The 24505-nt window shown below is 39.5% G+C and overlaps 1 protein-coding gene across 2 annotated transcripts in view; it reads left to right on the top strand.

Annotated features, from left to right (window-relative positions):
* Nucleotides 1–24505, top strand: part of LOC134218178 (ubiquitin carboxyl-terminal hydrolase 31) — a 58432-nt gene that overhangs the window by 21819 nt on the left and 12108 nt on the right. For both annotated transcript variants that reach the window (XM_062697078.1, XM_062697077.1), the window contains exons 2-4: nucleotides 11558–11749; nucleotides 11817–11951; nucleotides 12012–12146. In XM_062697078.1, the coding sequence (XP_062553062.1) occupies nucleotides 11558–11749; nucleotides 11817–11951; nucleotides 12012–12146 (462 nt within the window). The remainder of the gene's footprint in view (nucleotides 1–11557; nucleotides 11750–11816; nucleotides 11952–12011; nucleotides 12147–24505) is intronic.

Genomic DNA, 24505 nt, shown 5'->3' with positions numbered 1-24505 from the left:
AAAGACCATCACCTTGCCGTAACCCTCTGCGGGTTTCGAAGGGACTCGAGAATGCCCCTGAAACTCGAACTACGCACATCACCCGATCCATCGTCGCTTTGATCAACCGTGTCAGTTTATCCGGAAAACCGTGTTCGTGCATTAGCTGCCATAGCTGGTCCCGATCGATTGTATCATATGCGGCTTTGAAGTCGATGAATAGATGATGTGTGGGCACGTTGTATTCGCGGCATTTCTGCAGTACTTGGCGAATGGCGAACACCTGGTCCGTGGTGGAGCGTTCGCCCATAAAACCCGCCTGGTACTGCCCCACGAACTCCCTTGCAGTTGGTGCTAGTCGACGGCATAAAATTTGGGAGAGTACCTTGTAGGCGGCGTTCAGCAATGTGATTGCGCGGTAGTTGCTACAATCCAGCTTATCGCCCTTTTGTAGATGGGACACACGACACCTTCCATCCACTCCTGCGGCAAAACTTCCTCCTCCCAAATCTTGGTAATGACCCAGTGCAGCGCTCTAGCCAGTGCCTCATCACCGTGTTTAAATAGCTCTCCTGGTAGTTGGTCAACCCCAGGGGCTTTGTAGTTCTTCAGCCGGCCAATCTCCTCCTGGATTTCCTGGAGATCCGGAGCCGGTAGAATTATGTTCTGCGCGCGTTCTCCCAGGTCCATCACCATACCGCCATCTTCGTCTGCCACATCGCCATTCAGGTGTTCTTCGTAGTGCTGCCGCCACCTTTGGATCACCTCACGCTCGTTCGTAAGAAGGTTCCCGTTTATGTCCTTACACATATCAGGCTGTGGCACGTGGCCCTTACGTGAACGGTTTAACTTCTCATAGAACTTTCGCGTGTTATTAGCGCGGTACAGTTGCTCCGTTTCTTCACGGTCTCGATCTTCCTGCTGGCGCTTTTTCCTCCGGAAAATCGAGTTTTGTCTGTTCCGCGCCTGTTTATATCGTGCCTCGTTCGCCCTCGTGCGGTGTTGCAGCAATCTCGCCCATGCTGCATTCTTCTCTTCCACTAACTGCTCACATTCGCCGTCATACCAGTCGTTTCTCTGATCCGGGGGCACCGTGCCAAGTGCAGCGGTTGCGGTGCTACCAATGGCGGATCGAATATCTCTCCAGCCATCTTCAAGAGACGCTGCGCCTAGCTGCTCTTCCGTTGGAAGTGCCACTTCCAGCTGCTGCGCGTATTCTTGGGCTAGTCTACCATCTAGTCTACCATCTTGTAGCCGCCCAATGTTAAGCCGCGGCGTCCGACTTCGACGCGTGTTGTACACCGTCGAGAGTTTTGAGCGCAGGCATACTGCAACGAGGTAGTGGTCGGATTCAATATTCGCACTGCGGTAAGTGCGGACGTTCGTGATGTCGGAGAAGAATTTACCGTCGATTAGAACGTGGTCGATTTGGTTTTCCGTTTCTTGGTTAGGTGATCTCCATGTGGCCTTGTGGATATTTTTGCGGGGAAAGAAGGTGCTTCGGACTACCATTCCGCGGGAGGCTGCGAAGTTTATGCATCGTTGGCCGTTGTCATTCGATACGGTGTGCAGACTATCCGGTCCGATGACCGGTCTATACATTTCCTCCCTTCCTACCTGTGCGTTCATGTCACCGATGACGATTTTAACGTCCCGCAGTGGGCATCCATCGTATGTCTGCTCCAGCTGTGCGTAGAACGCTTCTTTCTCGTCGTCGGGTCTCCCTTCGTGTGGGCAGTGCACGTTGATGATGCTATAGTTGAAGAAACGGCCTTTAATCCTCAGCTTGCACATCCTTGCGTTGATTGGCTGCCACCCAATCACGCGTTGGCGCATCTTACCCAGCACTATGAAGCCTGTTCCCAGCTCGTTGGTGGTGCCACAGCTTTGGTAGAAGGTAGCCGCTCGATGCCCGCTTTTCCACACTTTCTGTCCTGTCCAGCAAATCTCCTGCAGCGCCACGACGTCGAAGTTGCGGGGATGTAATTCATCGTAGATCATCCTGTCGCAACCTGCGAAACCTAGCGACTTGCAATTCCATGTTCCAAGCTTCCAATCGTGATCCTGTATTCGTCGCCTAGGTCTTTGCCGATTATATCGAGTCGCATTATCTCTTATATTGTTCGTAATGATTGGTTTTCTAGGCGGCTTATTGGGCCAGCGCAAACCTCCTGTCTCGTCGGAGGGCCGTCGTGTCAGGGCTGTTTAGCGTCCCACCTAACACCAGGACTTGGGCTTGTGCGCTTTGAGCGGCACACGGTCGCTTTGGTGGGGCCTACTTGCGGATACATGCAGCTTTTATAGAGGTTTAACAGGGCCCACTGTCAAACCCCACCACATCCTAGGCAAGCCCCACAACTCGCAGATGGCCTGGGGAGGGATCGTCAAGCCCTTGGACATAGTCCCTGCTGCCCGTTATCATAATCTAGCATGCTGGATAAGTCCATTTTGGTGAGCCCATAACCGGTCGGAAAAAATATTTTTTGATAGGTTCACTAATACGAATCTTCAGTGAATCTTGAACCAGACTAGCCCGCTCGCTGTCAAAAGTTTGGGCTTACGTGATTCTGTTGCGAATTACGGGAACTTAAAATATTTTATTCAATGTGTCCCTCATATACAAAATTCTTCAAATGTACCCGACACCTTCCTGCATTTCGTACCGGCGATGGTATAGTAATCAGAATATTTTCATTGTCATCCATCCTACCATACCACAGTACCATTCCTATTATATTGGAAACGTCCGCTTGAAATCATGCGACGGAGAGGATGCTCGCATACCGACACATTAGAAAAGCTCGCTGAAATATAATTGACCTTCTTCGCTGATTGCTCTCAATCGTCATAGCATAGCTCTGGTTAGTAGTAGCTGGCGGGCGGCATACCGATGCGATGGATGGGTAAGCAAAAGCAGCGCTCTAAATTGAGTCCCCGCCCGAGGGGTGCGCCAATTGGCGGCGGTGTGTGCGTTAGGAAGCCCCAAATTGTGGAAACGGTCAGCCACCATAGCATAGTTTCCAGTGCTGAGGTGACTTAGCTGTTGGTTGCTCATAAATCACTCCTCGGGGAGATGTTTATCGCGTATTACACCGGACCGGCACGCGTGTCTGCTACGGAAGCATGGAAATGAGTCTGGACGGGTTAATTTTCTGGAAGGTCGTGTGACTTGTACGATAAGACAGTTTTTTAATATGGTTTTACGAGACGTTGGAAGATGTAAATAACGTTTGGATTATACCGCCGATATCTGCCTCGAACATTCATTCAATGATTACGGCAGGTCCACTGATAAAAATGGGACTATTATTTACTTAGACTTTTGTCTTTTTTTAGAGGTGGTGATACGGTGCGTGTACAATTTGTTTGATGGAATAATATTAAAGGTTGATATCGCAAGATACAATATATCTTCATAAAATGATGATTTCAGTTTAGCGCTTGTGAAATCTAGAAGACAAGTACGTAACAATATAATTAATTCCACTACCTGCTTTTCCCTATAGTTTTACTCTAGGGATTAGAGATTATGGATTACATACATATAATACATATTTAAATTTGAATCAAATTTGTTAACTTTCTTTTCAACAGTTTCAGACAGTGTTACTTGATTGCGTTTCACGATTCATATTGGCAATAGATTCGCAGGAAAACCATGTAGCATCATTTTCCAAAACAAATTTCGTTTCAATGAATCATACGATGCTTTGAAATTCATAATCAAATTCTGTGTTAGCAAATTTTACTCCCGGAATTAAGCGAGGCCAGCAATTTTCATAATATGGAGCAGAGCTTAGTATACTAGTATTCTTAGTAAGAAATACCGCAGACGATGATTTTAGTATACTAGTTACTGAATGTCTTTTTTAATACGTTCAGCATTGTTTTCGTCACCTTAGTGACTTTTCTAGCTCATCTTAGATAAGCCACTTAACATTTTCCTTCACATCCAACGTTCAAAACGAGCTTGGTGGGTTCAATCCCAAGCTCGTTCCGTTCTCCTACTGTATTTGTACATACTTTTTATTGATGTTACAGACTTTTACAGGCATCTGTTTTTTTGTTAAATATCTTGGCTGTGCATATGCACAGCATATGTTTCGAAATGGACAAATTGATATGAAATTTGCGAAAAAGAATCCACGTGTCTTGGAGGGACTCGAACCCTCAACCTCCTACTAGGTTAGGGTTCGGAGGTTCGGAGGTTCGGAGGTAGGAGGTTGAGGGTTCGAGTCCCTCCAAGACACGTGGATTCTTTTTCGCAAATTTCATATCAATTTGTCCATTTCGAAACATATGCTGTGCATATGCACAGCCAAGATATTTAACAAAAAAATTGTTTTCGTACGGCCGAGTTGCCGAATAATATGCAATTAATTAGACATCTGTTGTTTTCGAAAACTTTGGGCTTCCAAACAGAATCATGTTGGGCTTTCCAATTGAACAATTTTGGGTTTTCAAACAAAATCCTTATGGGATTTCGTACGAAATTATATAAGGTTTCCGAACAGTATCATTTTGGAATTCCGAGCGAAGTCGGAAGCTGTTTCTGTACAAAGGATATTTTTGGGATTCTGTTCGGAAACCAAAAAGATTATGTCCGGAAGCGCAAAAGGTATTGCTATGAAAAGCCAAAAAGAGTTCCGTTTGGAAGCCCAAAAAAAGTTCGAAAGACCAAGGGTTCAAAGATAAACCCAAAAGATGTCCGTTCCGTTCTTTGGGTTTCTAAACGGTGTTATTGCTTCTGTGCCTCTCCTTCGAACCGAGCGCTTTAGTGGAATACCTTAACTTCTCATAAAACGAGATAGTATTATCCCATCTAATTCCACCGCTTGGTTGTAACTTTACAATTACTTCAAGAATACGTATTTCAACCTCAACAGTATGGCCCTACTTGTCTTTAGTATCTCGTACTTAGTCTTACACCAATTTTTGTTGATTATTGATACCTCAATATTCTACGTTGTGAAAAGTGCAAGGTTTTTGAATAATTTTCTAATTCTTGTACCATCTAAACTCCATACAGACAAAAACAGACATTTTGCTGAGATTGATATAGACTGACTATGAAAATTGTATCTGGCATCCCTGCTTGACTATTCTAGAATTGGAAATGACCGGAAAATCAACTTTCTGCTTCCGATTAGTAGCTATTAGAATATAGTCCTTTGTTTCCTATCACATTGGCAACTCGTTGATCAAGACGATCCAGTGCCATAGAACAAAGCTTAGCATATGTGATTGTACAAATCGTGGGTGGCTATACAATGCTCAATTGAGCAATCTACTGTATATTGTCGAAAATTAGTACAAAGGATTAGTACCTTTTCCTATACAGTAGCAGTTGTATTCATGGCCACGTCATTACAATCACGGAAGGAAGGGAAGGAATTTAGTTCAACATTTACTAGTGAAGATGCAGGGAACCAATACTACCTTCGTAGATGTCTCGGGAAGGAAAATTAGTGTTAGCGGGTAAGATGAATAATACACTACAAAAAAAGTAATATTTTTCTATATAAATATGTTGCGACACATAAAACACCAAGAAACCATAAACCATACTTTTCATTAGTGCTTTATAATTCACAAAGTTATACAGATACCCTTAATAAACTATCGTTATTTAAAACACTTGCATAACTTTTCAAGAATATGTGTAGAGACTTATGGTTACAAACCATAACATCTCACACATAGAATTGAAAATTTTCGACTTTACCTCTGAACTTTGCAAATATGTAAAAAAATAGACAAAACCAAGAACAAAACCAAGATGGAGATTGGAACGAGTGCAGTAACATTAGTATTTATCTGGCGAAGAATTTATTTTTCTGAGGTAAGATGCATAATTTTACAATATGTACTACTTTTATTTGCATAGGGCTTACTTTTTCTTTTCCAGCAGAACCCGAAATCAAACGCCACCGGCATATGCGAGCAGATCCGAATCGATCGAAAATCCAGAACGACGGCGACGACGATGACGACAACATGTATGTGCAGGAGTTTGACGCTTCCGAGGATCCAATAACTAGTGGCTAGTTTGGTCAGGAGGAAACCGAAATGCGACCGTATACCGGAGGTGATCTCCATCGGAGACATAATCTGTTTGCAAGTGAAGTCGGGTACTGCGAGTACCGTGAGCAACGGACTGCTTTGATTGAGAACGGCAGCGGTTCGAAATAATGTGGATGTGCAGGAGTTTCTCTGGCTGCTTCGCTTGGGAAAGAATAAATTCAATAATGGTCAACAGATTGTAGTCCGGATAAAATCGGAAGAAAGTGCACCACCATCATGATTCTCCATCTGGCAAGCTATCTTGTATCGTCTTCAGTTTCTCCCAGTTAATGATTACAATTCTGATTACTTATTATGTTTACTATTGTATTTACTCCATCGTGTGATGCAGCTTATTCATCTTGTCATTTGAAATAAATGCGAACAAAGCGAGTAATATTTGACTTGTTTATTATTTTCCACATGTACATAATGGAAGGCCATTTAAAAAAAAAAAATATTTATTATAATTAATCAATTATATACAGAAACCCCATTCCCCATTATTACAGAATCTAATATATCGTATTATTTGTACTTATTGAGTTTTATGTGTGGCCACTATTACTTTTTCTATGTGGTCCACACATAAAATATATTTGTTTTGTGTAATTGCAAATATCTATATCGCTCACACATAAACTTTTTATAGATTTTTTTGCCAGTGTAGGGAGCTCTATTCGAAAATATAGAGCGTTTGTCAATATATGCTGAAAAAAAAATATTAAAAATATATTCATTAAATTACTTATGAACCGTCCAAATCAGAACAAAGTAACTCGGATTGTGCAAATGTTTCGCATCATATACAAAACATGTTCAATCGCACACTTCGGGACTGATTTGCGATTTGGGCGAACTTATTTTGTAAACAAACATTGTTCCATGAATTCCGGAGAATGCAAGCGGTTTTTACCCCAAACTAATTCCCTTATCTAGTAGAGGAAAGCTTGGTTTAGCAGGAATTCACCCTCCAGTGTTTGTTTACAAAATAAGTTACGCCCAAATCGTAAATCGGTCCCGACTTATTCACCGTTAAAAAAAGAACCAAAAACTCGGATTTCACGAATATTCTGCGTCTTATCTAAAGTACGTCCGATCGCGCACCAATTATTTACTCATTCGACCGCGTGAACTATCTGCTTACTGAGCAGAAACACGACAAAACAGGCACTGATTGGTTTTTATTTCGGCCGCACAGAACCACAAAATCGTCCCGCGTGAACTATCTGCTTACTGAGCAGAAACACGACCGAACAGGAACTGATTCTGATTTATTTTCATTTCGACCGCACAAAACAAAATCGGCCCACGCGGACTATCTGCTTACTGTGCAGAAACACGACAAAACAGGCACTCGATAATATTTCGCATGAAGTTGCAGTGAGCCAGTGAACTGCATTCCTTCCCATCCGCGATAGATCAGCGCCGTTATTGACCGTTTTATAATTCAGAAGTTCTCGGAGGGTGCACTGTGGCCGGAAAGCAAATCCCATACCCCACCAATTGCCTTTCTACCCAATTACGATTGTTCTGGTCAACCTCGGAGTAGCATCTACGAAAGGTACTCTCATCATAATCATGTTTTTATTCTTCACATCCATTATTGTATGAAGTATTGCAGTTGTCGTTGAATGTGATACTCCGCATATCGTTCTTGTGACTTAGGGTCGATTTGATTGAACTTTTGTATGGGTGGAACTTGGTAAATGATCAAGCAGAACGATAAAAACGAAACTGCATGTCGAAATCCGTTTCCTCCGGAATTTTTCCAGAGATTGTGTCCCAAATTAGGTTGCTGGATGGAATTATTAAGAATTCTCTCTGAAACCGGTACAGAAAACTCGTTAAGAATATAATACCGTCTGCGTATTTCTTACTAAGAATATAATACCGTCTTCGGAATTCTTTCTGGAATAATATCCAGAATTACTTAGAAGAATTTATTTTGAACGGAAATATATTGCCCTTCGATAATTCCGTTTAAGGAGTTCTTCCAAAAAAATCATAAAATCATCAAAATCAAAAAATCATTCCCTTTTCGAGCCATTCAGCTCCCACCTTATTCGTTGAGCCATTAGGTCCCGCCTCGGTCGCGAACAACTCGTATAGTTCCCGACGGCGGATCTAACCTACTCCGACGAGAAGTTCCGCGAAAGCGGGAGCTCCCACGAAATCAGCCATTTCACCTCGTTCTGCGGCTACGCGCTCCCCGTTGGTAGCTAGCACTGACGTGTGTGTATGTGCATGTGTGTATGTATGTGTGCAAAATAATACTCACCTATTTTTTAGGAAATTATCTTGAACCGATTTGCTTGCAACAAGTTGCATTCGACGGGAAATCATTTCCTATTGTTTCTTATTGAAAATTGGCCAGATGGTACTATGGGATCAAAAGTCATAGTCTAAATATGATTTTCTTACATAAAACACTGAAAAAATCTCATTCAATTTTTTAGTGTATAATGCACGAGAAAGGCACTACCAGGAGAATTAATCAAGCTTTCGAGATAAATGAAATAACGTGCTGTTATAGGTTTCACCGGTGATTTTGGCGTTTTCGTCCATACACGTGAAGGAGAGCCGAAAACCTTCGAAAATAATTAATTGGAGCTAATACTCATTTACAACGTGAGTTTCTCACGAGTTGAAGTCAAGAGATGTCAAACGTTGTTTCTTCACCTGTGATCAACTCTTTCAGCGACATCAAAGGAAGAATTTCTTCCATCGCATCGTGACAGGTGATTAAAAATGAAGAGAACAAAAACATTGTCTAGTCAAGCTTTAACTTCGTCAACTCGGTCGAATATTCTTATTACGAAGGTTATGCTTTTATCCCGTTACGCTGGGATATGGTTACTCTGAAGTAGTGCGTAACTGTGTAAATCCGGTCATATTGCCAGGCTCGGTGTGAATGGTGTGAAAACTGTGTGAATATCTCGGGCGAACACTCCAGTTCGTTCGAATCGCGCCGGGGACTAAGACAAGGTGATGGACTTTCGTGCCTGTTGTTCAACATTGCGCTAGAAGGTGTCATGCGGAGAGCCGGGTGTAACAGCCGGGGTACGATTTTCAACAGATCCAGTCAATTTATTTGCTTCGCGGATGACATGGACATTGTCGGCCGAACATTTGCAAAGGTGGCAGAACTGTACACCCGCCTGAAACGTGAAGCAACAAAAGTTGGACTGGTGGTGAATGCGTCAAAGTCAAAGTACATGCTTGTGGGCGGAACCGAGCGCGACAGGGCCCGCCTGGGAAGCAGTGTTACGATAGACGGGGATACCTTCGAGGTGGTCGAGGAATTCGTCTACCTCGGATCCTTGCTAACGGCTGACAACAACGTTAGTCGTGAAATACGAAGGCGCATCATCTGTGGAAGTCGGGCCTACTACGGGCTCCAGAAGAAACTGCGGTCGAAAAGATTCGTCACCGCACCAAATGTGTCATGTACAAGACGTTAATAAGACCGGTAGTCCTCTACGGACATGAAACATGGACAATGCTCGAGGAGGACTTGCAAGCACTCGGAGTATTCGAGAGACGGGTGCTTAGGACCATCTTTGGCGGTGTGCAAGAAGACGGTGTGTGGCGGCGAAGAATGAACCATGAGCTCGCCCAACTCTACGGCGAACCCAGTATCCAGAAGGTAGCTAAAGCCGGAAGGGTACGATGGGCAGGACATGTTGCAAGAATGCCGGACAGCAACCCTGCAAAGATGGTGTTTGCTTCCGATCCGGCAGGTACGAGACGGCGTGGAGCGCAGCGAGCGAGATGGGCAGACCAGGTGCAGAACGACTTGGCGAGCGTGAGGCGTATCCGAGGATGGAGAGATGCGGCCTCGAACCGTGCATTGTGGCGTCAAATTGTTGATTCAGTGTTATCTGTTTAGATGTTAACTAAATAAATGAAAAAATAAATGAATTGCCAGGCTCGGTACAATACTGAAGCTGACAATATGACCTCCCTAACCTCGAATCCCAAGGTGTCAGGCGACCTGTGCTGAGGGAATGAATGGGGCGTGGGGGTTGAAACAATTAGCTAGGCAATTAACGGAGCCTACACTTTTTGGTGGTGCATTACGGAGTAAGGTCTACCACACTGTGCTCTAATTCTTACTATTCTTGTTAATACTTATGAGTGATGGTCGGAAGAGTATGGAACGACTATAATTTGCTTTTAGCTGACCCATCTTTTGCACTTTTTGGATGAAGTCAATGAAGTAAATTATATAAAAGTAACTCAATCTTAGGTTGGTTTCGAAGCCGACGACATGAATCTCCAAGCTCCAGAGCGCTGATTAATTAGGAAAGAAGCGGATACAAATTTGGTGGATCTGCTAAACCCTCTGACTGATTAGAGCTCTGTATAAAGGTGAGATTCCGAAATGTCAAACGCAATGAAATCAGATCTCTGTACAAAAACGAATTCGGAACTCATGAGAAGAAGCAAAAATATGTTTGAACTTCAGTACTGATGCATGGTCAAAATCAGTATTATCTTATTATTGGTGCCGTAACTGATTGAGGGGCGCGCTTTTGAGAGTTGGTATAAGCCATTTCTCGAAGGGTATAGATAGCGGTACCTCATTCTAAACAGGCCTTACATTAAGTTTGAGAAATATCTGAATAAAAAACTTCTCAATAGAAATGGATCATAAACACCTTCACTAAACAAATGACATGGGTATACTACCATCCATCATCCTGAACGAAAAAGGAAGGTTATGCTTTTTATTTGGTGAGATCAGGACGATGGTATCTGAAACGGTTGTCCGACATTTCTCGGTAAAACATTCCGCGGTGAAACATTCCACGGTAAACCATTTCGCGGTCTGTATCATTTGGCGGTAATCTGATTGGCTTATATTTTTAACTTTTTTTAACTACCAATTCTTAATTTCTGCTTCTCAATATGGCCGTTTCTTCCACTCCATTTCCCTTCCAAGTATTTTTCTGTTTTCTTGTTTGCTGGGATTTCCTATGTGCATGGGACAGTTGTGCGTATAACAGCAGTATATGGGTAGTGTTATACATTGAAAGAGCAGTAACCCTATTAGTAGTAATAAAAAATAAGAGCAAAGCAGGATAACAAGGACGAACAATTTAACGGCAACAATTATACTGCCGCTAACCGCAAGTCGAGCACATCTGTATCTGGGCGTCCATATACAGATGTGCTCGACTTGCGGTTAGCGGCAGTATAGAAGGGAATACCATTTCCAGAATAGTTTTAGGTTTTCAAGATAACAATCAACTCCTGTTGAAATTACAATATGTCTAAATCTGTTAGAGGGAACCCCATAGTGGATCCTAGAAGAATAGTTATGATCAGCCGTGCCGCCCCTCAGGAATGCGCCAGCACATATCTAATCATCCAGCCGCATTCATAATCACTCAATATAATCAACCCTCGCATCATTCCCCCTCGAATGAAAAGAAATGTAAATGTATCGGAATTATCGCAACCAAATGCACTCACGCTGACCTATCTTCTCTTCTCGTTTTCGTAATAGGGCAACCAGAAAGGCGCCGATCGCGTTCCACCTGCAGCTCCACCAGCCAATGGCTTCGTGTGGCCACCGGACACAGTACCGGGCGTAATCGGCCTGCGGAATCACGGCAACACCTGCTTCATGAATGCCGTCCTCCAGTGCCTCAGTCATACCGACATTCTGGCTGAGTATTTCGTTTTGGATCAATACAAGGTTGGGCTAAGGCTAGGTTTGATCTTCTTCGATTGAAACTAAATCAACCTTACTTCTATTTACACAGGCGGATCTGAAACGACGCAACAAAATCAACGCAAAGAAGTTCGGCACCAAGGGAGAGTTGACCGAACAGTTGGCCCTGGTGCTAAAATCCCTTTGGACGTGCAAGGACGCCCCCGAGTATAGTTCTAGTTTCAAGGTAGATACCCAAGTTAATTTTTTTGTATTGCAAATATTCTAAATTTCGGTTTGGTTGTAGGCCGTAGTCGACCGTTACGGTAGTCAATTCCGGAGCTCTACGCAACATGACGCGCAGGAATTCCTCTTCTGGCTGTTAGACAAGGTGCACGAGGATCTCAATACCGCGACCAAGCGGAAGTACAAAGCTATCAAGGTACGTACAATGGAATTTCCGATCGATTATCCACCAATCGCGCGATTCATTATTATCTTTTAATTGTTTGCCTAACGAATTTTTGGGCACATGCTATTTCTCCTACGATTTGCGAGCAGCATCCGCAATGACAAGTCAGACATAGAGACGAAGCCTCTAATGTTTGCACATTCATTTGAAAGTTAACGTCGGGGTGTTAATAAGTGCTTCTTGTTTTCTTTTTTCTAAATCTGGACTAGAAGACCGGTCTAGAAGTTGCGCGCATTGGGGTGACGTCCCAGCGCAGAAAACGACCGACACAATCTGGATTTTTTTTTTCACCGCACGACGGTTACTTTTGATGCCATCGGCCGTCCTAAAGGCAGTTCGGTGTGGGGTAGTCGTCAAAACAGCTCAATTGGTTCTTCCCCTGGCTATCATCGTTGATGGCACTCAGCTCGTCAATTGACCCGACCGGCCTCCGGTTATTGCCTGTATGGTTCGCGATGTGGGAATTTTGTTTTCAGTGGAATGCCAAGGGCATGGCTCTTTATTAGAAATATGAATGAAATGTGTTATAGGGAGGGATAATCATTCAATTTTTAAAGGGTAGAGCGGTACAGATGGATGAATGGAAATTAGGGTGCCAATGGAATGGATGGGAAAAAAATTGTCATCGAATTTCAAAAAATGACATTGCTCACAAGTTTCGTTATCCCAAAATATGACCCCATGCAAAATTTGAGCTCAATCGGACATGATTTAGGGGTGCCTAAAATTCATCTAAGTTTTGAAATTTTTACCCATGTAAATTTTCCCAAACGGGGACCAAAGGAAAAGTCGTAAATCGATTTTTTTTGTTTTGGAGCTGTCCATATACCACGTGGACAACTTTGAGGGGAGGGGGGGCGGTTATGTCGATTGTCCACGATTCATACAAATTTTTGAAAATTTATATGAAGAATTGTCCACGCTGGGGGAGGGGGGTGTCTGAAACTGACCAAAACCTGTCCACGTGGTATATGGACAGCCCCTTTTAATGCCAAATGACTTAAAAATGCATGAAACGTCAAGATCTGATGTTATTTCAAAAAACAAAACAAAAATTGAAAAAAAAAAATCGATTTTTTCTCTTAGAACATTTTTGGGATTTTTTTCAGACGATGAAAAATTTTTTCATCGAATTTTAACACCGGACGATACGCAAACGTTTTCGTAGCCAAAAATATGCAAAATTTGAGCTTAATCCCCTAATGAGCTAAATCGGACATGATTTAGGGGTGCTCAAAATTAATCAAAACTTTATTTTTCTTTTCCATTGTTTCTCAAGTCATCTAATTTGCCGTCGTATGGTGAAGTTCTTCGTAAGTTTATGTTTAATTTGCGAGCTGAGAAACAAAGTGCACAAATAACAACAGAAGTGTTGATAGCTGTATGGAAAGGAAAACAAATTAATCAAGTGATTGGTAATAGGGCAATTGAATTTAAAATTTTGCGTTACCATAAAAATTGGAGAGATCTACAGAAAAATAGGCTGCTAATGTCGACGACTGAACAACAAACCAACGTGAAAAATCGTGTGATTTAAAAAAATTCCGTTAAAAAAAAGTTCCGCAATGACATGAATCGTGTTTCACATTATCATGCGGTACCACGTAATAATAAACGCGTAAAAATAAAAAAAAATCTCCGTAAATCTTATCCTAAATGTTTTCAAAGTTACGAAACATTCAAAATTTTGGTAGCAAGATTTTGAGCACCCCCAAATAATGTCCGATGGAGCTCAAATTTTGAATAGGGGCATATTTTAGGGCTTAGGAAATGATTTAGTAACGTCCGGTTTTTAAATTCGATGAAAAATTGTTTTTGACATGAGTAATTTTTTCAAAGTCCCAAAACAGTCGATTTCTTTCAAAAAAAATAATTCTCAAAGTTTCATGCATTTTGAGTCCTTTGGCATCAACAAACAAACAAACAAAAAAATTTCCCCCTCGTGAGAAAAAAAAAAAGTTTTGATTTATTTTAAGCAACCCTAAATCATGTCCGATTTAGCTCAAATTTTGCATAGGGGGATATTTTTGGCTACGAAAACGTTTGTCCATCGTCCGGTGTTAAGTCCCACGGGTAAAAATTTGGAAAATTTGATGGATTAATTTGATTGATGAATTTTAAGCACCCCTAAATCATGTCCGATTGGGCTCAAATTTTGCATAGGGTCATGTTTCTGGGTAATGAAACTTGTGAACAATGTCGTTTTTTGTCATTTGTCATGTCATTTTCATTGGCACCCTAATGGAAATGGATATATTAGCTATATATGTATTTATGCCTGAAGTATGAAAAAATAAACTAAACATTTTTTTTTGCAATTATAGAAAATCGTAATGTTCCCGCTATAAAACAGCTTTATTTGGAAAAATAAATTTTGTTATATATACCTACCATTTTTGCCTTTCTCGTATACTAGGTAGGTATAATACGTAAAGGATATTTACCCCGGTTTAGGAGACCCGGTTTAGAGTCATTTGGTTGAATGCTGTTTTGCCGAATGCCATTTGACCGAAAGGGTTATTTGGCCGAATGCCGTTTGGCCGAGTAGTTAAAATACGTTTCCTTATTAAGAGAAATAAGAAGGGTTTGTAGTGGAAAGCAAGAAGGGAGAACCCAAGCAACCAGAAGTTCAGATTGTACTTAAATTTGTCCTTACCGAACCAATTAGTTAACTTTTGGTTCACATTCAGTTCCAAGCACCTTAACAAAGCTCCCACCATACAAAAATACTTAAAATGCGAGCTGATTAAGCCAAAACATACGAACTTTTGGTTGCTTGGGAGGTGATAAGTGAGATAGTCCAGAGGTGAACCAGTCAACCCAAGTAACATTTTAAGTTTTATAACGCTCTTGAAGTCCATATTTTACTCTACAAGAGTGCGATAAAACCAGCATAAAACCAAAATGTTACTAGGGAGGTGCTGAAAACCTCTTTCATAAAGAAGCAAGCAATACGAAACAAGATTGTCTCTGAATGAAAAATAAACAAAGAAGAAGGAAGGAGGGAGAAGAAGAAAGAAGGAAGAATAAGGAAAAAAGAAGAAGGAAAAAAATGAGACGGGTGAAGGAACAAGGAAAAAGAAAGACAGCAGAAAGAAGAAGGAAGAAGGTAGAGGGAAAAAGGAAGAAGGAAGAGGAAAGAAAGAAAAAGAAAGAGGAAAAAAGAAGAAGAAAGACGAAGTAGCAATAAGGAAGAAGGAAGTAGGATGAAAGACGAAGGAAGAAGGAAGATGGACGAAGGAAGAAGTTCTCTGTTGGTTCTCAGTTCACTTATCTCTTTTCACTTTTCTCTTCTCACTTCCTACTTCACATTACTCACTATTCACTCCTTGAATAGTAAGTGATGAATATCCGGGAAAATTCCTGGAGAAATATCCGCACGAATTCCTGGTGGAAAACCGAAAAAGTTTCTGGAGAACTGTCCGGAAGAATTCCTGGGAGAATATTGGGGGGAATTCTTGGAGGAATATCTGGACAAATTCCTGGTAGAATATACGGACGAATTCCTGAAGAAATATCCGTAAGAATTCCTGGTGCAGGCCTGGTAGCGAGTCACTTTTAGTCACTTTTTTCGGGTCAGTCACTAAAAAGTCTCTTTTTTCGACCTCAAGTCACTAAAGTCACTTTTTCTCAGATAAAGCCATTTTTTTTAACTATTGACTAGATTTCTTTAAGAGCATCATCGCGGAATGAAAAAAATGTTAATAAATTTAAAGCTTTATCCGTCGTAAGGAGCAAAATGAATGGTCTCTCGACATCTGCTCCAATAAATACTAAAAAAAATCCAAAATATTTTCTGATGACAATTTAGACATTCGAGACTGCATAAACTTTGGACACTTAAACAAGAAAAATCGTGAATTTTTTATAATTTTTATTATTTTGAGTTTGACTCACCGATTGGTAGCTCAAACTTCTTGTTTAGGCTTTTTGAAATTCTGAACAAAGGGTTTCGGTTTCGGAAATTATGAATAAGGCTTCAGGTTTCGAAATGATTTTTGGGCTTCAAATTTATAAATTTTGCTAGTCAAATTAAATCTATGTCGAAACATTATTTAAATAAATTTCTATCATAAAAAAGTGCCATTTTCAAACAAAAGCAAAAATTTTCCGAATAAGTTCGAACCCGTATTAAACATTATTGCACCTTATTTTGTATGACTTGCCTCAAATTGTGTTTTCTAGTGCTAAAAGGGGTGGAAAATACAAAAACAAATATTAAAAAGAATAAAATAAAACATACTCATCAGTTTTCATTTGTCATAAAACGAACTTTTCTTAAATTCCATCACTTTATCAACATTGATCATCGATCAGTGTCTCATACTTGACTCGACTTGAGAGACTAAGGACCTCAGTACCTTCATGACGTATAGTTGTAGAGAATGCAAAGTAATGGAATTAACTAATTCATTACAAGTGAAGACACTCCACTAAATAAGCACACTATTTTCTTTCATCGGATTTGTTGAATAATGTTTTGGCAATTCATAATTTTTGCAGAATTTATTGCCTCTTCAAATTGAAATTTTCAGGGAGACAAATTATTCGAAAATTATATGTATTGGCCTTATTAACTTCATATAAAAGTCACTGCAAATTAAATTCAAAGTCACTATTTGGTCACTTTTTCTGCAGCTGAAAGTCACTATTTGGTCCCTTTTTCACCAGTGTTGGTCACTGAAGTCACTATTCAGAATTCCTGCAGGAATATCCGCAAAAATGCCTGCAGTATTTTCCGGAGGAATATTCAAAGGAATTCCTGGAGGGGTATCCGGTAAAATATCCAGACCAATTTCTGGAGGAATATGCGGAGAAATTCCAGGAGGAATATCCAAAGTAATATCCGAAAGAATTTCTGGAGGAATATTTGGACGAATTCCTGGAAGAATATCCAGACGCCTTCCTGGAGGATTATCAAGAGGAATATCCACAGGAAATCCTGTATGAATTTCGGACGAATTCTAGAAGAAATATCCGAAGTAATGTTTGAAGAAACTCCTGGCAGAATATTCGGAAGAATTCCCGGTAAAATATCCGGAGAAATATCTGTACAATTTTCTGAAAGACTGTCCGGATGAATTCGTTGAGGATATTCCTGGAAATTCCTGGAGGAGTATTCGAATGAATTCCTGGAGGAATATTCGAAGGAATTCCTGGACGAATATCCAGAGGAATTCCTGGAGAAATTTCTGGATGAATATCCGGAGAAATTCCTGGAGGAACTTCTGGACGAACTCCTGGAAGAATATTTGGATGAAATCCTGGAGGAATATCCGGACGAATTCCTGGAGGAATATTCGGAGGAACTCTTGAAGGAATATCCGGAGGAATTCTTGGAGGAATGTCTTATTTGTCTAATTTATCTTATTTGTCTTTTTTGTCTTATTTGTTTTATTTGTCTTATTTACCTTATTTGTCCTATTTCTCGAGCAACATATGATTAGGGCCGAAAAAACAACAATGCTGAACCGAGAAAAATGAGGTTCAAGTTTTCTATGACTAATTTAATTGATTGAAGTAGAAACTCATTCCATTGCCAGAAACATGTCAATGCTATACGTAAATGGTTATATTATAACAGCAGATTGAGATTAATTGAAAAACCATTCAAAATCTACAAAATTTCAGCCAAAACAAAAATCGCACCGTTTACTCGCATTACCGGCAACACGTCTGGTTTTTAAGCCGTTTGCTCAAAGAACTTAAAAACCACTATAGTGCAAATGGTTTATGAGACGTTCACTCAAAATAGCAATATGTACATGTGTTTCTTAAGAGATATCAAGTACGGAATTTTACCTAGGATGAAGAATCATTTACAAAGCAATCGTTTATGCTAGAAAATCAACAATCATGGTTTTGGTTTATAAGCCGTAATCATATGTTACGCGAGATTTGTATTATTTGTCTCATTTCAAGCATAATTTTTCATAAGGACGTATGTAACCAAAGTAAACAAAACGAGGTTTTTAATCCAAACATGACAGTCGCACGCGCCTTTACACAATACGCATCGATTTTACTGATTTTAGATCCTAAAATTCTTTAATTCAATCTTTTTACGAATCGACGTATGTAAAATTTTCTATTTTTGAAGTCTCACTGTTACATACGTCGCTTTAACATATGGGAACTAAGAGCGACCTATGTACCAAAAAAGCAAAACAAAACAAAACTGCAGTTGCGTCAATCGTGCACTATGGAAAACCGACCAATGTACAGCGACGTACAATATACAGCATACCGGTGTATGTATAATTTTATCGTTTTTCACAGTGAATTTGAATTAACTGAGCTATGACGTGAAGCACGCTTATTACGTGCCATGTATTGATGCATGCCAGCGGAAAAAAATATCGAAAAAAGATTTAGTTTTAAAACAGTTTTAGAAAAAGTTTTGCCAACTTTCTGCAAAGGATTTCTCGAATCCTCGTAATTGTTACATACGTCGTTATGAAAAATTATGCTTGATTTGTCTTATTTGTCACGTTCCTTCACTATATTTCATTTCAATATATATATATATATATATATATATATATATATATATATATATCAAGCATAATTTTTCATAACGACGTATGTAACAAAAGTAAACAAAACGGGGTTTTTAATACAACGTGACAATCACACGCGGCTTTATATAATACGCATCGATTTTACTGATTTCAGATCTTAAAATTCTTTAATTCAATCTTTTTGCGAATCGACGTATGTAAAAATTTTTATTTTTGAAGTTTCACTGTTACATACGTCGCTTTAACATATGGGAATCAAGAGCGACCTATTTAACAAAAAAAATCAAAACAAAACAAAACTGCAGTTGCGTCAATCGTGCACTATGGAAAACCGACCAATGTACACCGACGTACGTGTAGCATACCGGTGTATGTATAATTTTATCGTTTTTCACAATGATTTTGAATGAACTGAGCTTTACTGTGAAGCACGCTTATTACGTGCCTTGTAATGATGCATGCCAGCGGAAAAAGTATTGAAAAAAGATTTAGTTTCAAAAAGTTTTAGAAAAAGTTTTGCCAACTTTCTGCAAAGGATTTCTCGAATCCTCATATTTGTTACATACGTCGTTATGAAAAATTATGCTTGATATATATATATATATATATATATATATATATATATATATATATATATATATTTGATAACTTCGTGTTTGCAAATGTGAATACGCTATTTTCTAGTGTCACGCTAGATACAAAATTGATCGTTCTCATCGCTCCTTTCCTGCCGTGCACCACGAGAAAATATGCTGTTGGATGCTCTCCCAAAATGGTAATTTTTGTATGGAATTTGGAAAACTTGGTTAAAGTAAAAAGACTTTCTTTCAAAATTGTATGCGGTTGATAAATTTCAAAAAGATTGTCAGTTGCGATAAGCGAAATTCGTTCCCAATTCCGACTTATAGACATTTTAGTTCGAAAACAGTGCTCTACAGCGAGAGAGCTTCCTTCAGTGCATGTTGCTCACCCGCACTGCGCTGTCATTTTAGTTTAGTCACTATTTTCCGTACCTGTCACTGTTTTCTGCTATCAATTTGGTTGCTGTATTCCGCACCGACGACGTTTGACGTTTGGCAGTTCATAAAATAGCAGCGCTCTTCCCGCGCTACCAAATTTGGTCACTTGTCAGTTGCGGTACTGGTTTAACAGCGCGTTTAGTAGCGACTGATAATGTGTCAAGTAATAATACTGCGATGCCAAACGGCCGGTAATCTTGAAGTCGAAAAAAATTGCAAACCGAAAATTGCCTAGACCGGCAGCGGGAATCGAACCCAGCCACCTCAGCACTGACGGTACATGATTTTCGAAATTTTACTACCTTTCCATCCCTTCTTTGCAAGACCATGCCGAGGGCAGCTGGGTTCGATTCTCAACTTCCCTGGGCATACAAGTATCATCATGTTAGCCTCATGATATACGAATGCAAAAATGGTAACTTGGCTTAGAAGCCTCGCAGTTAATAATTGTGGAAGTACATTAATGAACACTATGCTACGAGGCGGCAATTGCCCAGTTGGAGATGTAATGCCAAAGAAGAGGAAGAAGATCCATCCTAACTACCTAGTGTTAGATCGCGAACGATCAACATCTCACCAATAGAAAAGCGATCATTCAACATTTTTATCTCATCCAGACGTTGTTCGCATGACTCTTGGGTTGTGAAGGATCATATAAAGAAACTTATTTTGCACCATTTGAAGCTCAAACAATGTATTCTAGCACCAATCTCCTAGAGTGAAATGATGATCCGTTTGTAGACTGTAAGCTTATTCTTTCGTGACCATTGATTAATGGACACAAGAGCTTCGGTAAAAAGTTGTATTTGGTAACAATTCTTACGACTTGCTATCTAACGGTAAGTTTACTGTCCAGTGTCAGGGTTGTTACGACTACGCGGATTTCGCGATTTTCGCGGATTTGGCGCGGATTTACATAACGATTTTAGGGTTTCGCGCGGATTTAGTTTTAGGTGAAAATTTAATAAATAAAATACTAGATCTAAGCGCGACAATTTAAAAATTATTGTTAAGTCTATCTAGATGATTTTTATTAGCAACAAACAAACAAAATCACGTTTGAATGCTGTTAACCTTATTTTTAGGAATTGTCCAAGCCCTTAACGAATAAGGGGTTATACAACAATTGAAAAGACAAAAATGTTCTTTGATTTGATGCCTCATTCTATTAAGTGCTCCCGCAGAAGTTGTTCAAAAATTAGAAAATGATTCTCAAAAGTTATTCCTGAAGGATTTCTTGCGATATTTTCGGATAACTCCGATGGTATTTTTACAGGATTACCAACAGAACCTAAGAGGATCCTTGCATAAATTCCTTGTAAATAAATTTCCACAGCCTAAAGAGGATTTCTGCAGCATTTAAAATTCGAAAAATTATAATGAAATTTTTGAATGAATTTCCTCGGAATTTCTTATAGCGGTGACCGCAGGAATGACTTTTAAAAAATCCCCAAGAATGCCGCCTTGAATATACAAAAAAAATCAGGAGGGCTATAAAGATGATCACAGGAATTTCTGTAGTAAGTCCTCAAATATAACACCTGGAGTTTCTCCGCAGGAAGTTACCAATCAATTTCTACAACAATTTCTGAAGTGATTACCGCAGGAGTTCATGAAGCGATTTCTGCAAATAGGCTCTGAAAATTTTCCACAGGTTATATTTGAAGAACTTACTTTAACTTACGATGAAATTCCCAAATGAATTTCCGCATAATTTTCCAGGAGAACTTTTGTAAGAATGTCTGGATGAATTTCCACAGAAGTTCTCGGAAGAATTTCCGTAGACAATTTTGGAGCAACTTCTGCAGCAGATCCAAGAGCAGTTGGATTTCTGCCAATATTTGTCAGAAAATTTCCGCTAGAATTCCTGGAGGATTAATCACCGGAATTTTTGGGTTGAACCTGCGCACAAATGATGAATTTGTGCAGGAATTCTCGGAAGATTTTTCGCAGATATTCTTGAAGATTTTAGCGGAAATTCCGGTAAAAACGATCAAATAATTGTTTTACAGAAGTTTTGTTTTCTAATTTCTGCATTATCTAATTCCTTAATATCTACGCGAGTTTGTCTTGTGATCAATAATTACAACAAAGTTGCATACTTTATAACTTCAGAAGAAGTTACGGTTTTGGCAGTTTTTTTTTTATTATTTGCCAAGTTTGTCTATAATCAATTATGATCAAATCCGGCCTGAACATTTTTTGTATATCAGTGCATCTTGTGCCGAATTGTATAAAGTTCGATCAACAAAAAATCCACTGACAATAACAGAACAAAACATGCTAAAATCATCACCTCATCTAAAAAGCTATGCTTATTGAAATAGTGTTGGCTGTTTAGTTTATGTTTACTTAGCTTCAGTACTTCTAGTGGTGAATAGGGCTATCTAGAAGGGTTGTAATACTGACTGCGGTTTTCTTAGTCCTGTTTTCAATTTGGAACAAACATATGTAAAGTTGCAGTTTAAAATCATATTTGAATTAAAAAAGAGCTTTAAAAAAGATTATCAGTAATAAATTGTGATAACAAAATTGATATTTCACGTGTCAGAATTTAATTGTGAGTCGCGCGGATTTGGCGCGGATTGGATTTTATGTCGCGCGGAAATGGCGCGGATTTGATTTTAGTCGGCGGTTTTCGGGTGCCTCTTCGTAATAATGGAAAGATTCTACAGGGGTTAGACAAAAAGGTTGAGATAGGCAAAAATTGGTAGAAGTTCAAATCAACATAACTTTGCGTAAAATGATCCGATTTTGATGAAACTGGGACCATGAGACGCGGAAGCTCTTCTCGTATACTTCCCTCTTAAAAACCTCTGACTGGCCCTTGGCCACCGGAGATGTTCCGGGTTTTCCGATGGTATGTTCAAAATGCATTTTTCTTCTGCTTGTCATTTTATATGACTTTTACTGCCATCATGTTTTATGCTTTCCCCAGAAACTAGAACTAATATGCTGACCAATGCTGGATGGAGATCGATAATCCGTTAGGTACACGCAGAGATATGGCCATTTTCGTTAAAACGGTACGGAATTGGACATACACCCTGAACAAATGTCACTTTCGCAGAACACCTGGAACCTGTTACAAATTTTCCAGAGAGTCTTACAGTCCTCAAAATGCATCTTTAAAAAAGATCCTACATTCATCGTCTTGCGATAACATGAATTTTGACACCCATGGTTCCAGATGGTACCAAAACCGGCCCTTCCTGGAAAGCCAATGGAACCTGCTGTAAGGGTGGCAGTGGACACTATCATTCTGGAAATGTTTCTATAATCATCGTATCGCAAAGCCATGAAGTCAGATACTCATATTTGCATTATTCCGATCTGTTATCATTTCATTATCATTTCATCATGTTATGTGATGAACTTATTACCCAATAAAAAATCAAAATCACCGTTTTTACGGAAATGGCCATTCTCTATGTAGTTTAGCTGGATTCTTGATCTACAGTCACCATTGATCGGCATATTAGTTCTAGTTTTTGGAGAATGCATTAAACATGATGAAAGTAAATATCACATAAAATGAAAGGAATGGAAAAAATGCATCTTGAACCTAACCTTTGGAAAACCCGGAACAACTCCGGTGGCCAAGAACCAATCAAATGTTTTACAGGGTGACAGTATACTAGAAGAGTGTCCGCTTCTGATGGTTCCGGTTTTTACAAAATCGGATTATTATACGCAAAGTTATGCTGATTTGAATTTCGTCATAATTTTACCTATCTCGACCTTTTTGTCTAACCCCTGTATTTGTTACTAAAGAGCAACATTGAGTGGATTTTCCCATATTCTTCTTCAGTTCAGAGACGAGCCAGCCTCGGGCTGCAAGTCTCTTAAATAAAGACAAAAAAAATATTCTTCTTCAATGGTTCTATAAAAAATCCAGATTCTGTAAAATGATTCGAAAAAAATCCTTCACTTTACGTTCGTTTTTGGAATGCAATGAAAGCCTTTGGTACAACTTTGAAAGAAATATTGGAATCACCTTTAGACGTGATTATTCTCAGAGCCAACCACTTGGACAATGACGCCTTGCAACTAAGTGTTCGTTTAACACTTCCACAGTCATTTACGGCGAGGTTTTTAGCCACGTCACCTTTATTTACGTATAAACAGATTATGCAATTAACACGATAAATGTCGAGAAAATTATCGACTAGGAAATACTCCAACCGAAACGGAACTCGAATCTGATTTGTATAACTCCTAGAACAGACTAGATCTTGAGAAAGTTCATGAGGAGATGAAAACCTTTATTAAAATTCGAATTAGGGCGCTGGCTCAAACGCTACATTGAATAATTACCCAGATTTGAGGACATATAACGAGTGGTTTGAATATATAATGTATCCCATACTGCCTTCATATGCATATTTGTCCCATGTTTACTGGGATTTCCTATGTACATGGGACAATTATGCGTAGAACGGCAATATAGGATACATTTAGAATACATTTAGTATACTAAATGAAATAAGGCACAGGGTGCCAAATAAATAAATAAAATCCTAAAAAATAAGGAATTCGTTTAATGTTGGAAATATTACACTTGTCCCACTCATAGTAAAAATCAGGCAAAGTCATATAATACTTTTATCCATATTTTTGTTGCTGGAATACAAAACTAAGATGAAAACGCACTTAAACGTGGTTAAGAAATCAACTTAGAAAAATATTCATATTCTATGATACGCAGTAGAGCTTGTTTGAAAGATCAACTTGATAAGTGAATAATCTTGGTTGTTGAAATTTATTTATTTATTTAAGATCATGGTAA

Source organism: Armigeres subalbatus, chromosome 2 (genome assembly GCF_024139115.2).
Source record: "Armigeres subalbatus isolate Guangzhou_Male chromosome 2, GZ_Asu_2, whole genome shotgun sequence".
Lineage (NCBI taxonomy): Eukaryota > Metazoa > Arthropoda > Insecta > Diptera > Culicidae > Armigeres > Armigeres subalbatus.
The sequence above is the reverse complement of the archived record's forward strand: the minus strand, read 5'-3'. Positions and strand labels throughout refer to the sequence as shown.